The sequence below is a fragment of the Leuresthes tenuis genome, unplaced genomic scaffold (assembly GCF_036924035.1).
Source record: "Leuresthes tenuis unplaced genomic scaffold, fLeuTen1.0.hap1 SCAF_3, whole genome shotgun sequence".
NCBI lineage: Eukaryota > Metazoa > Chordata > Actinopteri > Atheriniformes > Atherinopsidae > Leuresthes > Leuresthes tenuis.
The window spans coordinates 21,466,492-21,494,122 of record NW_027325357.1 but is presented as its reverse complement, the minus strand read 5'-3'; the positions used below and the strand labels follow the sequence as shown (position 1 = coordinate 21,494,122).

At 41.1% G+C, this 27,631-nt stretch overlaps 1 protein-coding gene and 1 non-coding gene across 3 annotated transcripts; one reads left to right on the top strand and one right to left on the bottom strand.

The window, feature by feature from the left end:
• The first annotated feature begins 181 nt into the window (after positions 1-181).
• Positions 182-21,391, top strand: LOC140303690 (tensin-2-like). 2 transcript variants are annotated; one of them, XM_072382548.1, is made up of 26 exons: positions 182-293; positions 394-431; positions 10,607-10,639; positions 10,743-10,792; positions 10,949-11,132; positions 12,102-12,152; positions 12,338-12,460; positions 12,566-12,630; positions 12,835-12,918; positions 13,066-13,178; positions 13,364-13,424; positions 13,673-13,748; positions 14,162-14,291; positions 14,975-15,040; positions 15,129-15,245; positions 15,336-16,748; positions 17,195-17,342; positions 17,453-18,318; positions 18,468-18,599; positions 18,871-18,963; positions 19,179-19,256; positions 19,377-19,454; positions 19,598-19,766; positions 19,952-20,020; positions 20,349-20,378; positions 20,576-21,391. In XM_072382548.1, exons 5-26 carry the CDS (start codon positions 10,971-10,973, stop codon positions 20,718-20,720), a joined length of 4,269 nt encoding a protein of 1,422 aa, XP_072238649.1. In that variant the 5' UTR covers positions 182-293; positions 394-431; positions 10,607-10,639; positions 10,743-10,792; positions 10,949-10,970; the 3' UTR covers positions 20,721-21,391. The 2 variants fall into 2 exon arrangements, with proteins under 2 accessions (XP_072238649.1, XP_072238648.1); XM_072382547.1 differs by lacking the exons at positions 182-293; positions 394-431 and adding an exon at positions 3,071-3,157 and having other exon boundaries at positions 12,102-12,176.
• Positions 21,392-22,405: 1,014 nt separating this feature from the next.
• On the bottom strand, positions 22,406-22,477 carry trnaq-uug (transfer RNA glutamine (anticodon UUG)). The gene has a single exon. It is a non-coding gene; the product is annotated as a tRNA-Gln (tRNA).
• Between the last annotated feature and the right edge of the window lie 5,154 nt (positions 22,478-27,631).

The window sequence follows — 27,631 nt, the reverse complement described above, 5'->3', positions numbered from 1 at the left end:
GCCTGTGGAAACACTGAGAAAACTGCTGAACCTTAACACATCACATTTCAATATCTATGCTCTTTTCAGAAGCACTCTTTTTGTATGATTAAATCAATGATTTTTTTAGCATTTCTTTCTGCCACCTGTATGTTCTGTGCGGGTGATCGGCTTTAACTGCCCTGTGTGTGTGTGTGTGTGTCTGCAGCTCAAAAAGTCAGAGAGCCACGCCTTCACAGTGAAGAGCTTCAAGAAAAGACGAGCGTGTGATGTGTGCAAGCAGAACATCGACAGCCCTGGGGCATTCTGCAAGGGTGAGTCCACATCTCAGTCAGGTCAAGTAGCATATCCTGAGTCACTCATACTGACTCCTTTTTCCAGAGTAAAACACGTTCCTCTCCCTTCTGTTTACAGAGTGCAAGGTTACAGTTCACAAGACATGTGAAGCCAAGGTAAGCCTAAAATCACCCAAGAGGGCACGCCTCACCTTCATCCTTTCTTCTTAGCTAGCAATGCTAAAATGAGGTGAGCCTATAGTGGAATAAGCCTAATGAACTGTTCTAGAAGTATTACTAAACAGGGTCTGCAAACAGAGCATTAACAAGCCAGGCTGCTTTGAGAATTTAGTCGTGTAATAACATGAGTGTCCTCAATCACCTGTGACAGCTCCATTATATCTAAGAGGGACTTTGACATACAGTTTGATATAAGGCTTTAGAGCTTATAGAATACATAGCTTGTTTTCTCATAGCATCAGCACTTGTTGGCAGACGAGAACTATTGGTGGTCTGTATGCAGGGAGGGGTTCAATTCACTTTGTAAACACTCACTGTCTTCTGTCTGTTGATTGGAAAGCTGTTATATCGTTCCAGCAAAGTACATTAAGCTTTATCTCAGTAAGCACTTTGGATCATTTTCTGTCTGATACATCTAATTTTGTTTGGTTAGATTCAACTATCAACTACTTGAGAGGAATCTTTTACTTTCTGAATGTATGCCCATGAGCACTTCCTTACCATCCTCCCTTTTGAGTCCCTCAAAAAATCTGATATAGGAGCAGAGGAAGTGAGAAAGTGATATGAGGAAAAAGGAGTTGGGCAGACATTCTCAGTTTTAGCCTCATGATTTGAAACCACATTGATTAAATAGGGTGTGTGGTGCAGCTAAATTGCTGTTTAATAGGTTTACTGTATTCTTTTCCAACAGATGACATTTAAGTTTTCATGACAACCTGTATGCTGTCTTAAAAGCTTGGTCTTGGTCTCCTGTTTGTTGAATTATAACATTCAGTACCTACAGCTGCAAATGTCTGGTAATAATGTAGCAACTTCAAGACATACAGGGTCAAAATGTGCCACTGATCTTAACAGCTGGAAATTTATTTATACATTAAACATCCAGCTAGTTGTCCTCAAATGTCAGATATGGTATGAAAACTCTAGAGAAATTTTAAAGTTTGGATGTAGCAGACTTGGTGTTTGGACCAGGAGTAAATTGCTTCATTGAAGTATGAGATGCCTCCGCCATGAGAGACGAGCACCCTCTGTGTCCACAGCTTATTTCAAAACATCAGCAGTAGCCACCTCTGCCCAAATGTGACAGCAGCTCAGTATCTCACAGCACTGAGTTCATGACCATGCTGCAACTTGTGCTGCTGTCGCTGCTCAGCAACACAAACCACAGAGACTCAACACGTTTATTTCAATGCTCTTTAGGTCTTTAAGCTGTTTGATGGCTTTCCTGTCTGTCACATTTCCTCCTCCACAGATACAAAGATAATATCATGCAGCAATCACTGTAGGACATTGTGTTGACTTCCATTGATCGTGGGCAAACAAACCATAACCATAATTTGATTCTTGCCCAATACTAATCAAGACCCCAGAAGTGGTTAGCCTCATTTGAACTGCTCTTTGGTCAGTGGGGTATCCATGACTCCAGTGGACATGATATCATAACATTCACATGAATTCCTTGAGGCTTATTCTTTCCTAAAACATTTCTATAAAGATCCTCATTATGGGGACTTTCATAATCATAATGAAGACAAATTCACATGATGAGACTGTGTAACATATCAGGAGCCTTACAATAGTAGTGATACCTGAACAAGAAACACACATACACACTGTAACAGTATACGACTGGGTACTACCAGCTGTTGTCCCTTAGCAGCATGTATTAAAAAAGGATTATTATTTTGGTCGTACTCATCCCCCTGGTCACCACAGCAATAGCCAAAAAAGAAACTGCGTGAGTGTGCAGCAGAACGGGTGCCACGGATGAGAGACAACATCGTCTCACAGGACGATGATCAGGCTGGATAGAAAAAGTCTGAGTGGATAAATATAGAAAATAACAAGAGTGCCGTAGATGCCTGCCAGTGAGTGATCATGGGGGCACACAAATAAGTGAGAGGCAGCTGGGGAGGCAGGCTGTGTGTGTGTGTAATCAGTCCCATTTGGGGGTATTCATAAATAAAGGGGAACATTAGGTCAAGGCTGGCCTACCGTGTCCTGTGATACATGTTTCTACAGTATGTCTCTCTCATAACAAATTTCTTTGATTTTTTTCCTCTTTAATAATTTAATAAATTTCTCTTCTTTCGGACAATCTTTTTATCAAAACGTTTCATTACATTGTGTTACATTTTCTCTAACCTTTTTCAAATGTGAAATCCTCTCATCAGTGTGATATTCCAATTTTATTCTTTCATCCCATGTGCATCGTGTTGTCTCTGCCTGTCTCCTCAGTATCTTCTATAATACCAACACTTGTCCTCCTGCCACTTTTATTCCGCCTCTTGTCATTTCTCTGCCTCAGCCTCAGGCCGCTCGAGCGGTCAACAGACATCAGCACCCTGTGCTCGCTGTCTCCGTGTGGCGTATTGACGTGTCTGTGAGTGCACATGTAAGGGGAAAGTGCTTGCACAGTTGATGGGCTTCACCATGCGTATGACACAGGCAGAGTGAGAGGGGAAATGCTATGTTGCATGTGCTGCTGGCACACTGTTAGTGAGTATATGTGTTATTGGGAGGGAGGGAGGGAGGGAAAGTGAGTTGGTGAGAGGGAGTGAGTTGAGTTTGTGTGTGTGAGAGAAGAGGAGGGAGGTAGTGTCACACTCCACACACAGGACTGCTCAGAGGCAGAGGGAAAGACTGAAGCTGCTTATTGAGAGGTAAAAACACACTGCGCTGTCTTTACTGTTTTAATCTTTGGGTTTAGTTTCTCTAGTGAAAACATTAGTTTCAACTTGTTCCTCATGTTTTCCCATCCGCTACTCAGCAAGAATCTAACATCTTTAAACCCGTTCTACTGTGTTTGCTCTGCTAATGCAGCATGTGATTGTGCATATTATTCTGTTAATACTGAAGCCAGAGTGTGCTTGCTTTGCCCAGAAAGGGGATTGTGTTTACTCTGATTAAGACAAATGGCAAAATTGAAGCAGAGACTCCTGCTTTGACCTATAAAGAATACATAGATTTTAAATATTTATATTTCAGAATTGACTCGTAAGACTTACTTTTTAATGAGATTGTTGTTATGAAGTGAAGTGTGCCTGAACCATATTCTATATGCAACTCCAAATGCATGTGAAAGTTAAATATGCCATACTTGATTTTTTATGGGTTTGTTGACATGTGTCTGTCGCTAACTTTCTAGTATGAAACTTCCTGCTGTCCCAATGCATTTCACCTGTTTAGTGTATCTGTCTACTTCAGTACTGTGTATACATGCATACATTATTTGTCATGTATATGCAAAAGTTAACATTTCTGATCAAAGGATACTTGACAGGGAATGCCATTGTCCAATATCCAGTCAACTTTCCTTCTATCAGCTGATGGATCCTAATGCTACAAAGTGAAATACAGATGGTGACAGTGTCCTCTCATGCAAACCAGCTGCTCTCCTAATGCTTCATGCTGATTTATGAATTGATATGGCAGTTGTGATCTGTGTGCATGCTATTTGGCTAGTGGGGTTTATGATAGTGGCATTCATTTATTGTCATTAGTTTGAGTGGACAGAATAGATAAAAAAAATTCCCTACAAAGTTGATGGTCCTTTTTGCTTATTTAGTTTTCAGTTTTCAAAAGCTCTCCTCATTAAATCCTTAGTCGATTTTGAGGCAGATGCCAATTATCAGTCCAGCTCTGGACCAGATGTTGTGAGTCCCTGTTTCTCCGTCTTTTGGGTGCCTTGAGCCACATTTTCCAACCTTTGCAGCCTTTCATGTGTCACCGCAGGGGACCTGGTGAGCACGCTGTGGTTCTGTGGTTGCAGAAAGTGTCACTGCACATCAATGGGAAGGTAAAACCAGTAAAGTGAATGGTGATGGCGAGAGTGGACATTGCAGAGTAAAATATCCTGTCAGATGAATATCTTTGGAAGCTGATTATAGTGGTGGCTTATCACTGCAACTTTGTTGTTGCTATTTATAACCATCACTGGCATGATGAGCTGCATACAGATAATTGTCATGGTTGATTTCATTTTACTGCCTTCCTGGCCTTAGCAACATTGAAGTGTTGCTGAACACACATGCAGATGTAAGCTCAGAGTGTTTATACTGACACTCTACTTTTAATTTCCTGAGTGAGGCGCACATCAAGCTTTGTTTAATATTCCTGGAAGATACTTCTCCTATTTTTACCAGGGTCACAGAAGCGCCTTTATAAACAGTTTGAGTTCAAAGGATGTCATTTGCAATAACTTTATTTTAATACTGGACAGGCTGTGATAAATGTATGAGTTTTTTTCAGTTATTTCGTGTTAAATGTTATTTGGCGAAAAGACAACAGGACCAACTAAAAATATGCGTGTTAGCCTATTGTAGCCATCAGCCTGTCACATGGGACATGGTGCAAATCAGCCCACTACAATTGCAGCAGACAGGGAAAGGGAATTTGTTAGATGACTGACATGCAAATAGACAAAATGAACATTTAAGTGTTCTGAGAGATACTCTGTATAGTCTAAAATAAGGAACTGAATCAAAATAGCTCTGTGAAATCGCTCTGCTCTGTGAGAGTGGTCAGGAGGCATGTTCAGCTGTTGATATCTCTTTCATGTTCAGAACTCGCTCTCAATTTCTGTCTCTGTTTGCCATTCCTTCCTGTCTTCCAGTCTTTTTCCCTCTTAAGTTCTGCCTATTTTTTCTACTCCCCAGACACTTTGCTTTAGCTTTGAGCTCTTGTTCCCTCCTGCTCTGGGCCAGTTTGGTTGTGACGTGCCCTGGCCATGCGTGGTGATGCTTATCAAGCTCCTCTATGTTATCCAATGTTGTTTGTACAAGGAGAGCGCATGCTCGTATCTCAGGGATAAGACATCATTCCCATTGTCTTACCTGAAGCTTTGCAAGCAGCGAGTCAGATTGTAAGACATAAAGAAATAAAAAAGATGTCAGACTGCAAGGTGTGAGAAATAGAGAAATACGACAGGAAGGATGAGATGCAGAGAGATAATGAGACAGGAAAGAGCAAGGATGCTGCATCTCTTCCAGAAATGATTCCAGCCACTCCTACATTATCCTTGCTGTGCCCTGAGGAAAACATTAACAATCGGGAGTTTAAAAAAAAAGATTTATTTTAGTTTTTGGTGAGACTATGGAACTTTTTCCACTTTCGTACAGGAAGGCTTACTCACTTCTCCCTGTCCAGACTGTGAAGTCACCTCAGAGATGACTGTCAGAGTGAAACTTGCTGCTCTGGGATACTGATGCCTGCCTTTTAAATGCTCCCATTTATCCCCTGCTTCCACTGCTCCTTCAGTTCTGCATGTTGGATCCCTTCTCCCTCGAAAGGTGGCTCAAGACATGTCATTAATCATACCAGAATTAGAGCCATGCTGCGGTGCAAAGGGGTTTAGGCATCAGGATAATCTAAAGGTTCAATGTTTGAGTGTGATAAATACTGACTAAACCGTTTTAAAGTTGATTAGTTGTTAATTAATGTCAGAAAATACTGAAAAATCTTCTTGACGTTTTACTTGAACCCTAAGTTATTGTCTTAAAAGAACGGTTCAGCATATTTTGTAAGAAGTCTGAGCAGAACCTTACAGAGCTGGAGCTGTTTGGTTGTGAGATAATATCTGAAAACTTGAAACAGTGAGAAACAGACACACAGGATTCATTTTAAAAGAAGCAAAACAGGACTATAAGCAGCATTAGTCTTTGCTGAAGTGCTAATTATGTTCCAACCCTTGGACACAGCCAAACTGGATATTCCCTCATTCACAGACTAATTTGAGAGATTTATGAAAAAAAAAAATACAGCATTTCCTTTTGATTCAATTTTCTGTCCAGCAGTGCCAACAGCTGCAAAGCATAACATAAGTGAGTATTTAACATTTCTGCTCGATAAATGATAAGAAAATTGACCCACTGCACAGATCAGTCATCCAGTCCACTAACAGTCAGCCACTCAGTGCCTGTGGGTGGGATAGAGCGCTGTCACTGGCACCTTGGTAAATGCTGACTGATGATCAAGACAAACTGAACCAGATGGCCCCATTCCCAGTGGCTCCAGCATGCATTAATGAAGACCCCAAGGCTGGCAGAGCTACTCGGCACACATGTATACTATGCATGTATTTACGTGTGTGTGTGTTTGTATGTGTGAACTTCTGCCGACCAGCACTGACATCCTGTTGCAAATTGCTTCCTGTTGACTTTGGTGTCTTGCTCCTCTCCCATAATCTTACATTTCTACAGTTTCTGCCTCTAGGTTTTCCTTTTGTCTGCATGTGTGTGTTTGTATGTTTGTGTTTTACATGTGTACATGTGTGTGTTGTGTCTGTCTCCTACTGTTGCTTCCTGAACCTGACTACTTTATCCAGTTAACTACTATTATTAAACCTGTTAAGATCTCCCCTATGGCTGAATCTCTGTGCTCTTTCATTTCCTGTTGTAAGTTTTATAACACGAGTGTGATCAGTTTTTATGCACTTAGACTTTCTAAAAAACAAGGAAGGAGTGTGGCTATACCAGTCATGCCATGCTAGTGCCACAATGTGAAAAAGTTGCTGTTTAGGTTTCTTTTTACTATTCACAGATCAGTCTGGGGTTTTAAATCAAAGTATTCACGGACATCTAATGCTTGCTTCAGTTATCATAGCTCATGTCATAAACCAAGACAAGTTATTAACTTTTTTCAAAGAATAAAAAAAAAAAAAAAAAAACTGGAAGGACCCCAGAGAGTGTCATTGATAGATGCCCTATTTGAGCTTTAGGTTGAAGCTTTGTTTGCTCTCCACCATCTCTCTAGCAACTCACCTGATAATTAACTCCATATATTTAACATTTAACACTAACATATATATTTTTTTATTATTAACTTTCTGATTGCCAAAGAAAAATGGGCATAAATAACATATCTCTCTATTAACACACAAGTAATATAACATAGAATGCTATTAAGATGTAGCATTTTCAGAATACCTTGGTATGTTAGGTGCTCCTTGTTAGCAGTGGGGGCACCATCCAAGAAGCAATGACAAAGTGATGGGAAATTAGCCAGAGGTTTGCTCTGCAAAGACTAACATTTGCAACTTGCACAAATGAGTGGACTTGCTGTGTCTTCTATACATGTTTAACACGAGGACAGTTTCAGTGCCAATGTGGAGCCAGTTGTTTCTTTTGAGAATCAAACCACATTTTGACAGGTTTGAGCGTTACGTAGCAGAAGCTGAGCTCATTTTCCTACCAAAAAAAACCTACGACTGCTTTGCTATAATTGACCAAAACGGTGGTACATCTTTTGAAGTAGCCCCTCTCATGTCCACTGCCAGTGGTTTCGATTTTGTCACCAGCAATTGTGTGGAGTTCTGCTGATGCCAGCTTTTATGAAAAAGCTAGAAAGGGCAGCTGCTGGCAGTACAATCATTTTGTCCCTAAGACTTGCTAAATGATCATGTAATTTAATAGTGTGATGATATCTCAATGTAATGACGCACAAAAAACAGCTTCATTCTTCATAGTATACACTCTTATGTGTTACCACATATAAGTGTCTCACTACATCAGAAAAAAATATTTTTGTGCAGTACTTTTCATTTATTTTCTGTCACATATTCCTATTGTTTTGCAAACAATGTCTGAAAACTAGGGCCGGGACTTTAACGCGTTTATTAAGATTAATTAATCACACAAAAATAATGCGTTAAAAACACATTTTAATCGCACTTATTTTTGCACCGCGGAACATTTCTCACTGGATGAGTTTCAGACATACCGATTATACTCGAGCATCACCTTACGTTAATGACCTCAGACATAGGCGGCGCCAGGGTAGGGCTTGATTGGGCTATAGCCCCACCAAGAATTGTGTTAGCTCTACCGTTAGCCCTACCATAAAACCAAGAGAAGTGCGGAGTCCAACAGCGCCTCCTCGTTTGGCAGCTGCGACGACAACTGTCACTCCTGTGCGCGCGCTTTGTGTGCATGCTCGTCACAAAACCCGGCGGATTGTACTTATTTGAAAATCTCAACCTGGTGAGTTTTAATATTGTTTTTGTAAACTTTGCTGACTTTGTTATTGCGTTTTGTGTGTTTGCCTGTTTGCCTGTTTCATGCTCTTCCTCGTTGCCTCATTAACATACTTAATTGGTCGGGGGCTCTGGGCTGTGTTTTGACTCTCGGCTGTTGTGTGGTTGTGTGGAGCCCCACCGCTGTATCGGTTAGCCCCACCGGAGTTGAACCAGAAAAAACACCCAGGCGCCGTCACTGACTTCAGACAACAACAAACCACAGTGAAAAATAGTCAAACTTGAACGAAGAAGCTGATGAGACCACTTTGGTTGGCCCCGTGGATGGGAAATTTTGTTTAAAAAAAATATATACGGATGGGGTAGCGTAGTAGTGGGTTTTGCAAGCGTCCCGTGTAAAGAGGCTACAGTCCTCGCTGCAGTCGACCCCGGTTCGAATCCCGCATCGGACGGCCTTTTGCTGCGTGTCACTCCCCTTCTCTTAAAAGGCATTAAAAAAAAAAACGGACGGATGGATGGAAGCGTCGATAAGAGGACGGTTGGTTAAGTACCACCTTGAAAAAAAACCCCAATGTTTTGTTGCGTAAGCTTATGTATTCAGTCATTATTCAATGGTATACTAAAATCCATGTGAAATAAAATTGCTTCTCATTGCTTTCTGGTCAAATATTTATGTGATTAAAATGTTCAATTAATAAATTACAAAGCCTCTAATTAATTAGATAATTTTTTAAATCGAGTCCCGCCCTACTGAAAAAATAAAATCTGCACACCGGAAAAATGAAAACAATGTTGCCCAACGTATTTATTCAACTACTACCTCATGGAGCACCTGAGATGTTGCCATTAAGCATTAAACAGCATAAAATAGTTGCTTGGTGTTTTGTGAAAAGAAAATTGCCAAAGAAACTTTAAAAACAGCAGCAAAACAATAAAGCTGGGATCACTTGGTAAAAAGTGTGGACTTTATTCTAGATGAAGCACTGTATTGGTGTGAAAGGGTTAGAATCATGCCATGGAAGGTTAGCCCTTTTTTGATGACTGACAAATTTCCAACACGAAAGAAATAAAAGCTGAAATAATGTTTTTGTCATTAAAACTGTATTTCTGGTTGCTGTTGTTTTCCTCACATTGTTTCAGCTGTAGATCATTGTGATTGTCGGGCATTTTACTAGTTAAGTTGTTGCCTGGCTGGCACCTGCCAGTACTGACCAGCACTCAGTGTAACAGTGAATGGCTCAGCTGCCAATCAATCACATGGGGGAGCTCAAATGTAAAAAGGCTGACATGGTTCAGACTCAGAATACATAACTGTACTGAAATACTGAATGTTTTGGGACATTTCTTCCTGCTTTTGACCATATAAAAGTCATTGTGAATTCTGTTGCATTTTTTTCACCCATGCCATTTTTCATCTTTCATGTTCATGCATTTTTAATTATCTGCCTTGAAATCCATGGTTATCACGCCCTCCACCCTTATTATGAAACCAACATACAAAAAGCTGCAAAAACCTGTTGAAGTTTATTTGTATGCGCTTGGAACGGCTGTTGAAATGACCTCAGCTTCCCTCTGCCTCTCTGTGTTTGTGGTTTGGGCAAGTTACTGTTGGCAGCAAAGTACAGGGACTGCTCACCACATGTAGTCTTCCACCAGCACTAAATCACGTCGGTCTAGTCTCTCTTTTATTTCCAAGAGGCCAAAAAAGAAATCGATCATATTTCTACTGAGCTCCTGATATCCTGAGCAACACCTCTGCTCAATCAACCAAATGACCAGCACAACAAGCAGTTCTCTCTAGTTATCTTACCATGGACCCTTATTTGTATTAATCTGTGTGTTTCCGACATCGTGTGTCACGAGTTTGTCATGTGGAACCGCAAAATCCACACTGACAGATGTTTCTTGAAACCAGCTGCTGCAGATGACAGAGAGAGAGAGTGAGAATGAGTTTTACTAGCCTCGATAGCAGCTCCTCTTCCTTCCTCTTCATCCCACAGCCTTCCATTCCTTCATCTGTACTGCTGGAGCAGGACCATGAGCATTATATCAAACACATGACTTGACTTGAGCAGGTTCATTCAAAATGTATGCCAAGATTGCTGCTGCAAAATCTAACCATATGTTTCTCTCCTCTCAGGTGCCTGCAACCTGCACCCCAGTTACGGACCTGGTAGGTTTGTACACATTTTTGGAAGAAAGAAGTGTTATATATCCTGGGAGGCAACATGTCACAGCAGCACTGTGCTATTCTTTTTTCCCTCTTTGTTATACAGCACAGTTCCACTAAATCAACATCACAGAAGAAGAGAGGCTCCATACCAAGGTACTAGAAAGCCTTAATCAAACACATGCAGACAAAAGAAAATGGCATTTTTAGATATAAACATTCAAAAAAGTAAAGTAAAGTTGGAATCAAATAGAGGAATTGAGTGTGTGTACCGTCTACTACACTAAAAGAATGGGTTTTCACGATGTCTAGAAGTAAAAGCGTGGAGCAAGTGATGGAGCATGTAATGGAGTGCCACTACGACTTTGACCTCACCTACATCACAGAGAGGATCATCTCGGTCTTCTTCCTGCCAGACCTGGAGGAGCAGCGGTACCGCAGAAACATGCAGGAAGTGGCTTCCATGCTCAAATCTAAGCACCAAGATAGATTTCTGGTTCGTTGAAAATGTTTTCATAAATACGGATACACTTAAAAACTGACTGGATCAATCTGCAAGTAGCTTATGTCTGCTGTTTAATGTAAAACCCCATTTTCAAAAAGGTTGGGACGCTATGTCAAATTTAGATGAAAATAGGTTGCAGTCGCTTGAAATCACATAAACCAATATTTGATTCACAGCAGACTTTATATCAAATGCTGAAAATGGGAGATTTTAGTATGTCATGACAAAATGCTGGCTCGTCTTGAATTGATCATAACAAAATGTCTTAAAAAAGTTGGGACAAGGCCACCTCCTGTTCTTTTAACACTAGTCTAACGGGGCCAGTTGCTGGAAATTTGGGAGGGAAACATTGTCCCATTTATGTCTGATATAGGGTTCTAGCTGCTCAACAGTCCTGGGTCTCCTTTACGATATTTTGCGTTTCGCGATGTGGCAATGTTCTGAACTGTGGGCAAACCTTGGATGACAGTGAACTGTGGAAGTGTTCCTGAGCCCATGCAGTGGTTCTAATGACAGAGACAGAGACTCTGCCTCTCTACGGTGCTCCTTTTATGCTCAGGCAGGTTACTAACGTGTTGCCAACTAACCTAATTAGTTGCAACTTACTTGCCACTTACTTTTCCAGTTTTTTCTTGCCCCGTTCCAGCTTTTCTGAGATTTCTGTATTACTGCCATCAAATTTGAGATGAGCTAATATTTTTCATGAAACGGTAAAATGTTTCATTTTCTATGTTCAATGTGAGTAAAACATTGGTTCATGAGATTCATAAATTGCATTCTGTTTTTATCCTTTTAATAGAGGTTGTATTATTCAAAGCTTAAGATGTTTATTTGTGTGTAGGTAACCACAAATTGTTTGCTTTCAGTCCTCACAGTATACAGTATACAACAGTAACAGTATACAATAATGTATATTTGTATTTTATCTCTTGCCTGCTTCTGCATTTCTGCATTTTCCAGCTGCTGAATTTATCAGAGAAGAGGCATGATATCACCAGACTTAACCCAAAGGTACAAGTATTTACACCTGAAAAGGTAGAGGGCATTGCACAGCATAATCACACGAATACCACTGGCATGCTCAAACAATGTATTTAATATTTTCCCCTATATAAACTTTTTAATGGAAAGACTTGATTGGGTGAAAAAAAAAAAAAAAACACCAGAATTTGAAACATAAATCGTCTGCGGTCCAGGTGCAGGACTATGGCTGGCCGGATTGTCACGCTCCTCCTCTGGACAGGATTTGTGCCATTTGTAAGGCCATGGAGACCTGGCTGACCTCTGACCCCGGCAATGTGGTGGTCCTTCACTGCAAAGTCAGTGTAACCTTAACACACAACTGCTTCATTTGCTGTGATTTTTTTTTCTGAAGGGGAAAAAAACTAATTAACTACCCATTCGATCTTTCTTTGCTTTCACAGGGAAACAAAGGAAAGACGGGGGTCATTATGGCAGCATACATGCACTACAGCAAGATATCAGCTGGGTAATGTGCATCATTTGAAGTAGACAAGACACTCAATATCCCAGCATGTTACCTTTTAAAGCTTAATTTTATTCCAAAAAAGTATTTCACCAGAAACATCCACATTCTACTTGACGTACGAACCTCGTGACCTTCATTTTATACCCAATAAAATGTGGCATTTTATGTGCACATATACGTTTAAATTGCTGCATTTATTTCCAGAGCGGACCAGGCTCTCACCACGCTGGCCATGAGAAAGTTCTGCGAGGACAAAGTCTCCTCTTCCCTGCAGCCCTCTCAGAACAGGTGTGACACATTCATGCACCTGCAAATTTATCATCTCTGCCATATGTCACTACTCACATGTTATTATTATTATTATTATTATGTCATATTGCTTTAGTCACACTCTCATTTCATCATGCACATCATTTCCTCATCTCTAATCCACAGGTACATCTACTACTTTAGTGGTTTGTTGTCCGGTACCATTAAAATGAACAGCAGTCCTCTGTTCCTTCATCAGATCCTCATTCCCTCCCTACCAAACTTCCAGGCAGGAGGAGGTCAGTTTTTTTTTTTTTCACATACTCGTTTTGGGGAAATAGAAGTGCTGTGATGCTAACTATGAGTTTAGAACAGTGAGCGGAAGTTTTATAATGTTGATGAATAAGTACCGTAAAGCTTTCGTCTATTCAATGTCACTAGTTTTGAAATTGTTAACGTCCTCAGCTTCTTTCTGTATATGCAGGATTTTATCCTTTCCTGAAAATCTACCAGTCTCTACAACTCGTCTACACCTCAGGCGTCTAGTAAGTCACTTGGATCACTGTGTATTTTGACTTCACCATTTTGTCTGGGGGGGGGGGGTTTCTTTCCTTCAGTCTCTTTGACAGATGTTAACTCCAGAGGTCACAGTCTGTGTTTAACTGCAGTCTAGTCTGTGCTTACATTAAAGTGTATGATGTTTACCAGTGTTTTACCCAACAGAGACATGTTTTAACTTGTTTTATGTATGTTTGAAGCTGTTGTTCCCACTCTTTATTCTCTGTGTATCTAGTGATCCCCAGAGCTCCAGGGCAAGAAAGCTCTGTGTGACTATGGAGCCAGCGCTGCTATTAAAGGGGGACATTATGGTGAGATATGTTATCAAGAACTGGATGTCACTCATTTAAAACCCTACTTGGATTAAAATCCCATCTATATGCATTCTTTCTGAACATACAGGATCTGTTCCTTGGTGGGTTTTGCACCTAAAACTTGGAGTCAAACTTTGTTTTTATAAAAATCAGTTGATTATTTTTAAACTACTTAAGCTCTTACTCATCTGTAGATAACAAACGTGTGCAGTGTCTCTTGGTGAGGATACCACTGTCAAATTTGTGCTCGTCGCAGTGCAAATCGTTGCCATAGCAGCAACACGTACTGAATCTACATTTATTAAAAGAAATTGTGAACGAGTAAGCAAAAATGTGATTATTCTTTGTTTACTCATCACTCTGAGACATTCCCCCTGAATGTATTCTCTCATCCCACTCCTTATCTGCAGGTTAAATGCTATCACCGGCGGAGCAGAGCCGCAGAGAGGGAGGTGGTCTTCAGAGTCCAGTTCCACACCTGCACCGTTCATGGAGCCCAGCTGTGGTTTGGCAAGACAGAGCTAGACTTGGCCTGCACAGGTATAAAAAAAACACAAAGGTCAGAAAAACGCTTCAGTTCCAAATAGGCATTACAGAAATGAGTGGAGGGAAGAACATGCATAACTGCAGTGCTTTATTATATCCATGCAACTTACTAAGATTGTACTGGATCTGTACTGCACTGGATTGTGAGGAAAGAGTAAACATATTAATGAAAAAAATAGGGCACCCACTGCTGGATATTTCTGCTGCTTCCTTGCTGTATCACTCAAGACCCATTTTTCTTCCTCACACCGTCGTGGTGTTAGTGTGTATTTTGAGACAAATAGCAAATGACAGTGTCAGGTTAGATGAAACAGAAATGTTTGCATGTGGCCCACAAACCAGCGGTCTCATGGCAGTTGCTGTAAGTGCTGCCTGCTGGCGCATGCATACAGCAGGATTTGTGAATAATGTTCGCCACACTGATGCTTGGATTTGAAAAGAAAGCTCTTCTCAGTAGTTGGATTTCTTTGTTGACTTCTATTCTGTTTGGTAAAGCAATTCCCTTTCTTTTTAGCCTATTTATTTCAACCTCGAAAAGAGCAAGAAGCAACCATATTTATTTGTTAACTTTGGTTTTTCTGCTTCACAGATCACACCTTCTGGTGGATGTTTTTCTCACTCTCTGTGGTTACGCTCTGGATATTTTAGTCACTGCCTTTATGCTCGTCTTTCTGTAGATGACAGATTTCCTCCAGATGCTACTGTGGAATTCATCTTCTCCAATGGGCCGGAAAAAATGAGAGGTGACTATTGTCATCTGTGAGTCCACCTGTCTGTCTGTCACCATAACATTTGAAGTATTCAGCGGGTTTTCATTTCTGCTTTCGCCAGGTCGAGAATACCGCAAGAACGACACATCCATCAAGGTAGACTACAACACCTCAGACCCTGTGGTCAGATGGGACTCCTATGAGAATTTCAATCTCCACCACCAAGACAGCATGGAAAGTAAGAACATACAAATAGATGTAAACATGTAGTTTAACATAAAAAAGAGGGTGAAATCTAACAATAACATTTTCTTTACCTTTCTACCAGATATCTCGCACACCAGAGGCCCTCTAGACGGCAGCTTGTATGCTCAAGTGAGGAAGCGACGTGGACCAGGTGCAACTGCCTCAGCAGCTTCACCCAATGGGTGCCTCACTAGCAGCCCAACTGTGAAAACCCAATCCCACGCCCAGATCCAACCTCTCACCTACACCTCTAAATCCAGCTGTTCTGCGGTCCCTTCTGATCACCCTGGTGAAGCCTCTCTGTCCATTAACTCTCCTGACAGAGAAAAAACTGACTGTCCATTTGGGAGAGGAAATGTGGAGAATAGAGCAAAGGACAAGATGAGAGAGAAAGAAAGGGACAGAGAAACAGCTATTTTAGACGATGGAGACCCGTCAAGTCCAGTGAGTTTGAGGCAAGCGCGCTCCTGTAGTGGTCGAGCAGGTACAAAATGCAGTGATGCCAGATGGGAAATGGATAGTGAGCTGTGTCTTTCGAGTGGTCACTGTCCTGTACGTTGCAACGGCATTAAAACCCATCCAAAAAGCCAAACTCTGCCAGCTTTACCATCCAAATCTATGTCCCCTCCTCCTCATTCAACTCACAGGGAGCTCTGCCATCGCCATAGCACTCACCCCTTACCCGAGTTACCATGGGAACTTCCACCTCCACCTCCGTCCCTGCCGTGCCTCCACAGGCAATGCTACCCTTATCCAACCACCGAGCACACCCACCCTCACAGCCACACCCTGCCAGCCTCAAACAGACTCTGCACGGGGGATGAGTGTCACCTCCTCCACCATTCCAGCCTCAGCCCAGGCCCTCACCTCTCCCACCAGCCACAGCCCTCAAGCCCTTACAGAGAAATGTTCTTTGGTTCTCCTGCATCATCTTCTTGCTGCCCATGTCAGGACTGTTCCAACAGGCGAGAGCATCAATCAGCCTCAGTCAGGGCGCTCCATCTGCTGCACCCTGACCAATCAGAGAATCCCCATTGGGCCCAAGCAGCTGGGATACAACGGACAAGAGAGGCACTTCCACTATGGGAAACAGAAAATCCATGGGAGCTGGCAAGAGAAGCAGAATTCTGGCACTGCAAAACATCAATACCGGCATTTCGTGTCTGCCACTCTGCTCTGGACAATGTTCCAAACCCGGAGCACTCTAGATTTGTCATTGCACCTCACCAGAGCTATGCCATCCCCCAGTCACTGATAGATGTGCGGGATGGAGCAAGCAGTGGTTACCAAACTCCTCTACAGCCCCACCACTCCTGCCCCTGCTCCCCGTACCAGTCATCCCCATCTGAGAGCCGTGAGAGCCGGGGTTATGCCTCAGGCTATCACTCTGGATCGGCCTCACCTCTGCCTGCAAGTAGCCCATCTCCTGGGAGAGGAAGGCTTCCCAACACCCCCTCAGGATCTGGAAACCAGCCACGCATTGAGCAGAACAAAGGTAAATGAGAAAATGTTGGAGATTATTTTTCATATGGAAAGCTTTTTTTTTTTTTTGGCAACACGTTAGTAACCTGCCTGAGCATAAAAGAAGCACCGTAGAGAGGCAGAGTCTCTTAGTAGTGAAAATGGACAGAGGGTTCAACAATCCAAAAAAACATCTACAAATTGTGAAGTCCATCCATCCATCCATCCATTTTCTATATACCGTCAATCGGGTAGCGGGTGGGCTGGAGCCTATCCCAGCAGTCATTGGGCGAAAGGCGGGGTACACCCTGGACAGGTCGCCAGTCCATCACATCTACAAATTGTGAAGTCATTTCATGATAATGTTCCTCAAAGTGTAAATGTCTATCAATAGTGGACTCCCATGATCTTTGCTTCTTGTTCACTCTTTACTTTGTTATACCTTTAACATATTCCTTTTAATCTCTCCTGATAAAATAGAAAAGGCCAAGACGGATACAGAGGATGACATATCTCAAGGTTCAGAGAGCAAATCTGACTCCCAAGGTCAGTCAAGCACCCCAGGCCTGGACTCTGATCATGACTACACACTCATTGGTAGCAGCAGCCCAACTCACACAGAAGACAGGTGTTTGAAACACTCTTTCATTCATCAATTAATGCTGGGAGTGTGTTTGCATTTATCCCGATATCTAAATTAAGTCTAATTCTTTCCCCCATACTTTGTCTCTTGACTAGCGTAAATGCTGAAAGCCCACTTCAAAGCCAAGAAACTGCTATACATCAAGAGTCCAACAAAGATAATGAGAAATCTATCCCACCAGTGCCATCAGAGACACAAACCCAAAGTTCAGCCATATCTACAAATTCCACACAACCATCAATCGAGTCTTCTCTGAGTGCCGATGATAAACTTGGAGCAGCCAAGATCACAGGAAGTATCGATGGATATAAGCAATCACGTACTTCAAGCTATGCTACTGTCGTCATCAGCCCAATCCAAGTCCAACTCAATGGGTCTGCTCTTCCTAGTGATGGCCCATCCAACTGCAGCAGAGGTGTAGCACAGAATCTGTCTCCAAGTTTAAGTTCCAGCCCTTCCACCACCTCCCCAAATTCTCCCATTGGTTCCCCAGAGCTGCAATCTTCTCCTCAGCACTCCACAACTGCTACAGATACTGCAAGACAGAAACTGACCCCAGACAGAGACAGCTCAGCCGACACCAAACCTCCGTCACCTGTGCCCGATGGATATCACACACCGACCTTCCCCATAGCCTCCTACTACTACTCGTTACTAAACGTCCCCCATGTCCCGTACACTGGGTACACTGCAGTAACTATCCCCGCCATCCAGCCACCGCTGCCAGAGAAGAAGCGCCATTCCTCCACAGCAACATACCTGAATGGACACAATGCACTCCTCCGGGCCTCCTCAGCTCCTTCTCCCGCGCAGCACGTTACTTTCTCTGCTGCTGTTGGAGAGCAAAGAAGGGGGTCTCCACAACCCAGCTGTAGGGATGAGGTAGACATTAGGGTGAATGCAAAGTTTGTCCAGGACAGCTCAAAATATTGGTACAAACCAGGCATCTCCAGAGACCAAGGTGAGGGTTCATGGTTTGTATTAATAATTTCTTAACCATCTCACCAAATATAAATGAAGTGGGAAAGTTAGTACAATTTCATACAACAAGATGACTCACGTTACCCTTATCTCTTCTTTTACACCTCCACTCTGTCGTCTCCATCTTAGCCATAGCTGTGTTGAAGGACAAGGAGCCGGGAACTTTCCTCATTAGAGACAGTAACTCCTTCCAGGGTGCCTACGGCCTGGCCCTCAAGGTGGCGACCCCTCCTCCTAATGCCAGCATCACTGGGAACAAAGGTATTCCTGCCACAGTTTTACATGGGCCCTCGCCCTAAAGTTTGTCCAAAAACACAAATGAGGTTACGTCATGATCAGCAAAAAAAGCTGGAGCTTCATGACAGATATTGAATATAGCTTTACATTAACATCAGCCAGGTTTGAAGCAGAGTAATGACTGGTAAAGAACAAACAAGACAGATTTCTCGATTTATCCGTGAGACAGCTTGACAGTGTGCCATATGTTTAATCATCGCTCCTTGCCTTCTTACTCTCCTCTCCCTCTTCCCAGGGGATCCTCTGGAACAGCTGGTGAGACACTTCCTCATTGAGACTGGGCCACGGGGAGTGAAGATCAAGGGCTGTCAGAACGAGTCCTACTTTGGTCAGTTATGGTGTAGACATAACTACTGCAGTATGTTTCACATATTTGGTTATATATAAGATTCTGGAGCATATCCATTTAAACCTGTAAACCTCAAGATTTTTTTGCTATCACTTAAATTGTCAAAGGCAGGCTATTTTCCTTGTTTTAATCCCTTTTAATCTGTCACAGTCGTAATCTGATGCACCTATTTTCTCTTTCTGTCTTTGTCTCAGGGAGCTTATCTGCCTTGGTGTACCAACATTCAATTACTCCCATCTCTCTCCCATGTGCCCTCCGCATTCCAGAAAAGGGTAATACTTGTATCATTAGTTTTCAGTCTGAAAAACACAAACCATGAATAGCAGGTTATTGCAATAGTCCTCGATCATGTTGACGGTATGGCTCGGTAACACAAGCCGATGATGTTTCAGATCTGGTTGGAGAGCTTCAGGAGATGCAAAGTGCAACAAATACAAGTACAGCAGCTGACCTCCTCAAGCAAGGAGCAGGTAGAGTACACGCTTGTTCACGCAGCAACAGTATTCTGTAGTTGAAGTTCTTTTTCTTTTCAGCTGCTCAAGCGTCATATTTTCACAGCATTGATGGTTTAATCATTTTAATCGACATCTTTTTAATATCTCTAATGTTTCAGCGTGCAACGTGCTCTACCTAAACTCTGTAGAAACAGAGTCACTAACGGGGCCGGAGGCTATTTCCAAGGCAACCAAGTGTACTTTAGCTCTGAATCCACGGCCAGTGGCAACAATGGTCCACTTTAAAGTGTCTTCTCAAGGCATCACGCTAACCGACAGCAAAAGAAGGTACTGTACTTCTGAAGCACCACAGACTTGTTTGTAAGGGAGAGCACCACATTTTATTCAACTGAGTGTCACTTGTAGGAGAAGAGGTAGTAATTTCCTAATGCAGGATTATGAAAACTAACACATCAGTTTGACAAAAAAAAAAGTCAGACATAGGAGTTTTCATATTGTTTACGTCTTCACAGGTTGTTCTTTCGGAGGCACTACCCAATCAACAGTGTCACTTTCAGCAGTCTTGACCCTCAAGATCAGAGGTGGGTCAATCAAAATGAGGAAAAAATAAACACAATGTTGTTTTACCGTTAATTACAACTTCTTGTGCTTGTTCAAGCCTGATCGCCTTCAGTGAAGGTTATAATAATAAATGTGCTCGTTAGTGCTGCTGCTGTACAAATTGTTGCTAATTAGACTTATATTTTTTACAATATAAGTTCTCTTTGTGAGCTGCTTGTCTGCTTTTGTACTCTGAGAGGTGAATGTAGATTACCACTGAGTGCTTAGGCTTATGAAACAGTCTCCATATCCTTGTTGTTCATGTTTTCCTACATTTTATTTCTGTGTCTCTGTGTGCCCGGGCTTCAGGTGGACTAATTCTGATAGCACGCCATGCAAGTAAGTGCTTGTGTCAGTGTGTGTTCTTTCCACCTGGGTCATATAACAGAATGGTGCAACGTGCTCCTTTGCATGGCAGTTTATCACAATCAGATTTGTTGATTCCGATGTCCAGAGACAAAATCTGGTGCCTTTTAAGTATGAAATATTATTTGCTCTCCAGTCTTTTGACCTGTCATGTCTTCTTTCTGCTGCAGGATGTTTGGCTTTGTGGCCAGACGGACAGGCGCTACTACAGAGAATGTGTGTCACCTGTTTGCTGAGACGGATCCCGAGCAGCCGGCTGTGGCAATTGTCAACTTCATCAATAAAGTCATGTTGGGACCACAACTAAGAAGATGAGGAAGCAGGCGATTTAAAACTATGGACTATTGTGGATCTGAAGATATTTATAACATGAGTTTGACATCTTATCTCGTGAAGTTTGAATACAACAAACATATTTTTGTTTGCAAGTGGCATGTGTGGTGAATGACTGTTTTCATAAGAGAATCCCCTTTTTTTGATAAATCACTGCTCTGCAGGGCTGCAAACTGCTGAACTGTCAGTTTACATAGCAAAGGGTTACAGAGGAATAGTTTTCAAAGCCAAAGAGTGACCTAATGTTGTCAGACAAGAGTTTTATGTGGTGTCTGGGTGTTTTTGTTTTTCAGGTTTTTTCCTCTTTCGATTTTTATTCATGTTTTGATCGTTTATGGGATGTAAACTAACTTTACAAACAGCATGATGGGAAACCAAATTCTCTACATTAGTGTCAAAAGCTCAAGGAAAAGGAGCTAAGAGGGTCTTAACAATGTGGCAGAGAGTAAGAGTCAAGTTTTAACGTGAAGTAGCTTATTGACAATTGTGTTCCTTGTGTGATATGAGAGAGAGAAAAGTAAGTCATTTTAATGAAGGGGGTTATGATTATCCACAGAGAGTGCTTTTCTAGCTGCATTCAAATGTGTATTTTTATCTAACTGATGCGTTAAACAAAAAATACATTTCTGAATTATACCAGAATGTAAAACACAAACGGGTAGATCATTTAATACAATTTTCTTTAGTAGAAAGGAGGCCAGCCTTAAAACTAATTAACACTTATACATTACATAGACATATAACTTTTCTACTAGGGCTTAGTCTAAAAACATTGGTCTTTCAATTAATTTCAATTTTCATTTCTATGATCCAATACTAATTCATAAATCGTGCCTTCATCTGCGGATGTGCAAAGTTTCATCCCCATTCATTTTCATAGCAATGCAACCCTTTCATTCTTCTCCTTGATATACAAGCAAAACTGCTACTGTAATTGAAATATCCCAGAACAAATTGATGCATATCTGTTTAAATAATCTATTCGCATGATAAATAATTGTATTTATTAAGGCCTTGTGCATCAGAAATGACTAAACTGGGAAAATCACAGGCAAAACCCTGCCCAATTTGTACAGCTGTAAATGAGACACCTCATTTTGTAATAGAGTCCAAAGAAATTATCATCAGAAGAAATCTACAACATCCGCATAAAAAGTGTTTTCATATCACTAGAGTTTAGTTCCTGTTTCAGATTTTGACAAATATCCATGAACATATACAGTATGATGAGTGAAGTGTTTCAGAGAGAAATTTAACTCACAGCCAAAGATTGTTATCATTGTGTTAAGATATCAGACAGATTTCTGTTTTTATTTTATCTATACCTTTCTGTTTAATATTTGTTTTCTACACTGAGGCAGTATTTAGATTATTTCAGCACTCTCAAATTTTCATATAAGATTTCTTTTTGTAAAAGAAGTAATATATTTTGAGTTGTTGAAAGGAATTGAGTACGTAGTGTCTGACAAAAAAATTAAACCAAATTATTCAAACCAGAATCTCTCGTGTGGTTTCTCAGCTTGTAATCAGCTTTGACTCACAAGAAAAGAGCAGGTGGAAGCAGTTCACATAAAGTAAATAATGGGAAAATATATTTAACTGTTCTCGAAAACATCTTGAATATACGTGAAGACGACAGCTAATATTATATTTAAATCAAAAGGGCGAGGTCCCACCGAGATTTGAACTCGGATCGCTGGATTCAAAGTCCAGAGTGCTAACCATTACACCATGGGACCGACATATCCGTATATACAACACACGTCTTATTTTGAAAGAATACTTATTGTTTCCGATATATTTTGTAGTAAAAACTATAAATGATTTCCAAGTAATATATATAACCATATGGTATGTGACTATGTATCACGCAAACTCCCGTGTTCCGTTTTTTCTTAGCTCGCCAAAGCTATCTTAGCTAACTGATAGCAGAGGAAACTCGCTGTGTGAAAGCGGCGTCACAGTAAGAAAGGTTGCCAGCTCGCATATACGCATGCATATAAAGCTGTGGGTTTGCCACAACGTTTGTCTAACAAAATACTGGGTGTGGGCAATACAAAGCTGAAGAGCCATGCCTGTTAATATCAGTAACGTCCTTTTGCTAGCTGTTCGTTTTCTATAATTTATTTTCACTCTCCAATTCGACAAAATAAAAGCGTTGTTTTCAAAATAAGAGTACTGCCTGTGGTCGAGTTTAACACCCCATTTTCTTATTTTATGACCCGGTGTTTTGCTGCTGTTACATGAAGGCAACTTTAGTAGAATTTGTTGATCTCATTGACAAAAATATTTACTAGTGCTGAGGCTGGACCAAATTATTGGAATTTAGCCTATTACAATTAATGTGAATCTATTTGACAAATAACAAAGAGAGTCCCGGCAAATTACTACCTGAAATAATCTAAACCAGAATTGAAATACCAAAGGCCGGAGGAACTACTACAAATGTCTTTGAGAAACCACACAACTGATTCAGTGACTAGCTACTCAGTAACTACAGAAGTTTGGGTATAGCAGGTTCCATTGGCGGGCCGTGCGTTTCACACCTTCCTTCAGTAATGCTCCGTCTGAATCAATCCACCTTCAATAACTATTTTATGGCTGTAAAAAACATATTTTTATGCAGAATTGCAATATAAAGAGCTGTTGCATCGCAGATAGATAACTCGTGTAGCCAGAATAAATGCATTTACAGAATTAAAAAAACCCGGGGTGCACAAGTCTCCTTCGACTGCAGCTACAGCTGCCACACACATAAAAACATCAATAACAACATTATATTATTCATTAAAATAGCAACATTTTACTCACCAAAAATCCTGATTATTTGTACACAAAATCCATCCTCCTTTCTTTCCTCGTTACTCTGTCGTACAGATTATCCGTGCGTTTCAGTTCCATCAAGAAGTCCTTTTCTATCGCCATCGAAGCTAATGCTGAAAGTCGAGTTTGCCCTGTCGTATTTCTGGCATAAGTTTCACAAGTTTTAAATACATTTCTTCTCCTCCTTCAGCCATTGTGGGTTGACAAAACAGCTAAAGAAATCAACACAACTATATTTTTGCTCGTGCAGCTCGCTGCAGATGCAGTTTGCTAGCTCTGACTAATTCACTCTCTGACTATCCAATCAAAGGGTATGAATGCGGTGACGTTACCGTACGCCTGCTGGAAGGCCTTGGTGTCGCCAAGTCAAAATCTGATTGGTTGAAGCAACAGTTTGATCGACACTTATTTTATGCTACAGGGCCCATATAACTGATTGTGAAGGCCTCTAGGTAGATTTCTGTGACCTTGGCAACAAATGATGACTGAAATGTGATTGGTTAAAATTGTAATATGAAAATGGAATCAGTACGTCTGGAATCAGCGCAACCAAGGGAAAAGCTATGGAAGGAAGCGGACAGACTATTTGGAATTATTTAATATAGTATTAAGTATTCATGGATAAAATATAATTGGGATTTCATCAGACATCAGTCTGTGATTCAGATATTTTTAGGCCAGCAGAGAAGGCCTTGCAGGCCCTGACGGCCCACCACTGGCAGGTTCTCAGCACAACCACCATGTGCCTCACTGAGACATTGTTGGGTTTTATTTATGTGAGGCCTTGCTTTGAAAGTTACATTGAGATTACATATGTTATATGATATAAGATTTACATATGTAATTCTTCTTCTTCTGTAACTGTAAAAACAGAATGGAATTACTTGTAAATCATTTGAACCATGTATTAACTTAAAAATAGGCAATGTATCAAGTTTATTTAAAACGATAAACTACTAACATCTAGCATAACAGTGCAAGCTTTATTAACATTTGGGTATATATTCTTAATAATATTCTTTCAATAACATTAAACATTTGTGAAACGAGGACACTAGTTGCAGTTGTAGTTTTAAAACCAAATGTTTTCCCATTCTCCCTATGTTCTGCTTTGTTAGATTTTTTTCTATTGTTTTTTTTCTTTCTGACCCATGAAGACCCAAGTCCCTCCCTTAAAAAGGGGGCAGCATGTGATACTACAAAAATCAAGAATTGGTCCTATTGAATGGGTTGATAGTTATGTAATGAGTTAGGCACATATGCTGTATTGCAATAATTTAAGACATTTTATTTTCCTTTTGTACCTTACACAACAAAGGTACCACTCCAGTGTAATTATTTGGAACTTGTTCCACATCTGCTGTATTAAGAGATGAAAAATCTGACAAAGCACAACCAAGGCTGTTGAGCAACTTAATACCCATTTCAGCTCCATAAAAGGCATTTTATTGGCAGGTAGTTAAAGATTTATGGTTGTTAAGCTCTGTGCAATTTTGAAACAAACACTCATACTTGAAACAAACACTTATTTCTCAGGGGTCGATGTGCAAAAATACAGTAATTAGTGGTCATGTCCTCCCTGATTCTCCCAGAAGAGGGAACTAGAGGAACCTTTATAGGCAGCACTAGTCTCATAAGCAGTACAATCTTCTTATTGCAGCAATTGGCGAGCCTCAGGAGGAAAACAGTAGAGCAGTGGTGTGAGGTCTAGGATCTCTCTGTCTCTATGAATAAAGTTGACTCAATTTGAAAACTGGATCATGTAATACTAGAAATAATACTTTAAAAAAAAAACTTTTTTTCTTTTTTAAAAAAAAAGTCATTTCTATGTTTGTCTTTACAAAATCTAAACAGTATATGAGCCCAGGAACAGCTTCCAACCCTTTTGGCTATCTTCTGAGGAATTCAAGAAAAATAACCTTTGGTCCTCTAAGTATAGACCTAAAGGAGACAGAAGAATCCCAGTAATGCTTAAGCATGAGAGAATGAATGAGAATAACTTAAGCAATCCCTGTAGGGATACGTATGTCACAAGTGCTCAAGTAGAGTTCAGTTGAGTTGCTTTTGAAGATATGAAAGAAAAATCTTTTGGCGAGAACCTCATGACCTCAGAAGACTAATACTGTGTGACATTATAACAACTACCGTGTTTTGATTCATTTAACAATAGCTACATGTGAAAAAGAATCTGCTGGAAATAACACACAGTATGATGCAGACAGTGAAGGCGGTTTGGGAACAAGTGATATAACAGTCTGATGGCAGGAAGGACACTGCTGTCCTGAGCCTTCTGGAAATCATATTCTGGTAATGTTTTCCATGGTGCTCGGGCTGCCAAGGTTGCGGCTAGGATGAGTTTGGTTATGCATGATTTCATGGGTGTTCTTCTTGCATCTCGTCTGGTAACTGTCCTGGTGGGTTGGTTGTTTATTGCCTGTGAGAAACTATGCTGTTTACATCGCCTGCTGTATAGCTCTACAAAGCAGGGCGGTGCAGTTTGGACACCGCACAGTGATGCAGCTGCTGCGGTTGCTCTCAGTCCAGCACACGAAAAGCATTCTGAGGATAGTCAGAGCAACGTTGAATTTCCATGTTTACATCAGCCCATAATGTTGATCCAAAGGGACTTAAAACTGCTGACACTCTCCTCTCAAGGCATATTGATCGTTGTGTTTCCTCCTCGACCTTGTTATTTCCTGATGCCCGCTGTCATCCTCTTCACCTCATCCTATCGTCACATTCAACTTTGTCTGTATACACATATTGAGCCAGCGTAACGGAAGACTATCATTTTCATGAATATTTGGGATTGTGAGTTATATAAGAAACGTTTCTTAAAGATACACTTTTCAGAAGATATCATCTAAAAAATTGGCATTCTCCTGAAAAAACTCGTCTCAGCTTTTTGATGGACGTGGTGTCAATTTTTTCAAAATGATCAAATTGGCTCTGTTCTGGGCCACAGTCACAAGCAATTAGTGAGAACTGACATAAGTTGTCGCTTCAAATGTTGCGTGTTTGCAGTGTTGACAACATCAAGAGCGGAGGAAGTGTTTATCTTCACCACCAGTGGCCTGGCTGTCAGCAACTCCAGTGCTTTCATCGTCCCAAAAGGGTGAAGGGAATTATGCTACAAGCCGTGTTGTTATATTCTCAATGGCACAGTGTATTCCGACACATAAGGGAGACAGGCCTTGTACAGTTAAGGTGATGGCAATCTCAGAAGCTCTAACGCTTAATGCAAACTGTGGATTATCTGCATTGCCTGGGGGAAGTGAGTCTATGTGGGTCTTGACCAGGCCCCTGAGGCATCTAATGAGGACAGATGTAAGTGGAGCAGGGTGGTAGTCCCACAGGCAGGATATCCTGAGTTTCATAGGCATAACATGCGTTTGTATTGTAAAGCACTGGAACATCACCAAAGTAGAGTAGGCCAAAGTCAAGTGTGTCCATTTGGAAATCTGATAGCTGATCGCCACATGTTGTCTGACCGTGGTCTAAGATGCTCTCAGGTACTTTAGTGCACCTGAGGGCTTTGTTCTCGTTAGCACTAAGAGCTCTTAGACCCACTTGGTTCTTTATGTGATTCTGAAAGCTTGTGTAAAACATGTTCAGTTTGTTTGGGAGAGAGGCCGACACATGTGACACACAGCTGGGCTTCCCAAGATGGCTAATTGGCTTCAGACTGCCAAAGTTGTGTTTGAGGTGTCCATTGCAGTTGATTACCTTTCTATCAGGTGTTACAATGCATCAGCAGTATTTTTATTTTTTTTACAAAACTCACAAGTGCAGTTTTTCACTCTGTGCAATGTGTGTTTCCCTTATGATAAATGTTTTATTCGATTATGAAAAAAATGACAATGCTATCAAATTCAGTTTTGCCATAAAAAGGAAAAATCACACACATGTATACCAGCACGAATTGTGATTCTGCATCACAAAGAATCCTAAAGTCAAATGTCCCTCCTTAAATTGTATTCCAGCATGAGCTCTGTTACAATGCCAGTTATTTATGTCTCTGCACCACTGCCACAAATTCTGAGCCCCCTAGATTTAGTGGGTCAAGTGTT

What these genes read in the sequence shown, in the direction of transcription:
- LOC140303690 (XM_072382547.1), top strand. Translation starts at nt 10,971, where the DNA reads ATGGAGCATGTAATGGAGTGCCACTACGACTTTGACCTCACCTACATC. An exon ending in CTGCAGCCCTCTCAGAACAG is followed by an intron (nt 12,919 to 13,065) that starts GTGTGACACATT and finishes TCTAATCCACAG; the next exon opens with GTACATCTACTACTTTAGTG. An exon ending in AGGCATCTCCAGAGACCAAG is followed by an intron (nt 18,319 to 18,467) that starts GTGAGGGTTCAT and finishes TCTCCATCTTAG; the next exon opens with CCATAGCTGTGTTGAAGGAC.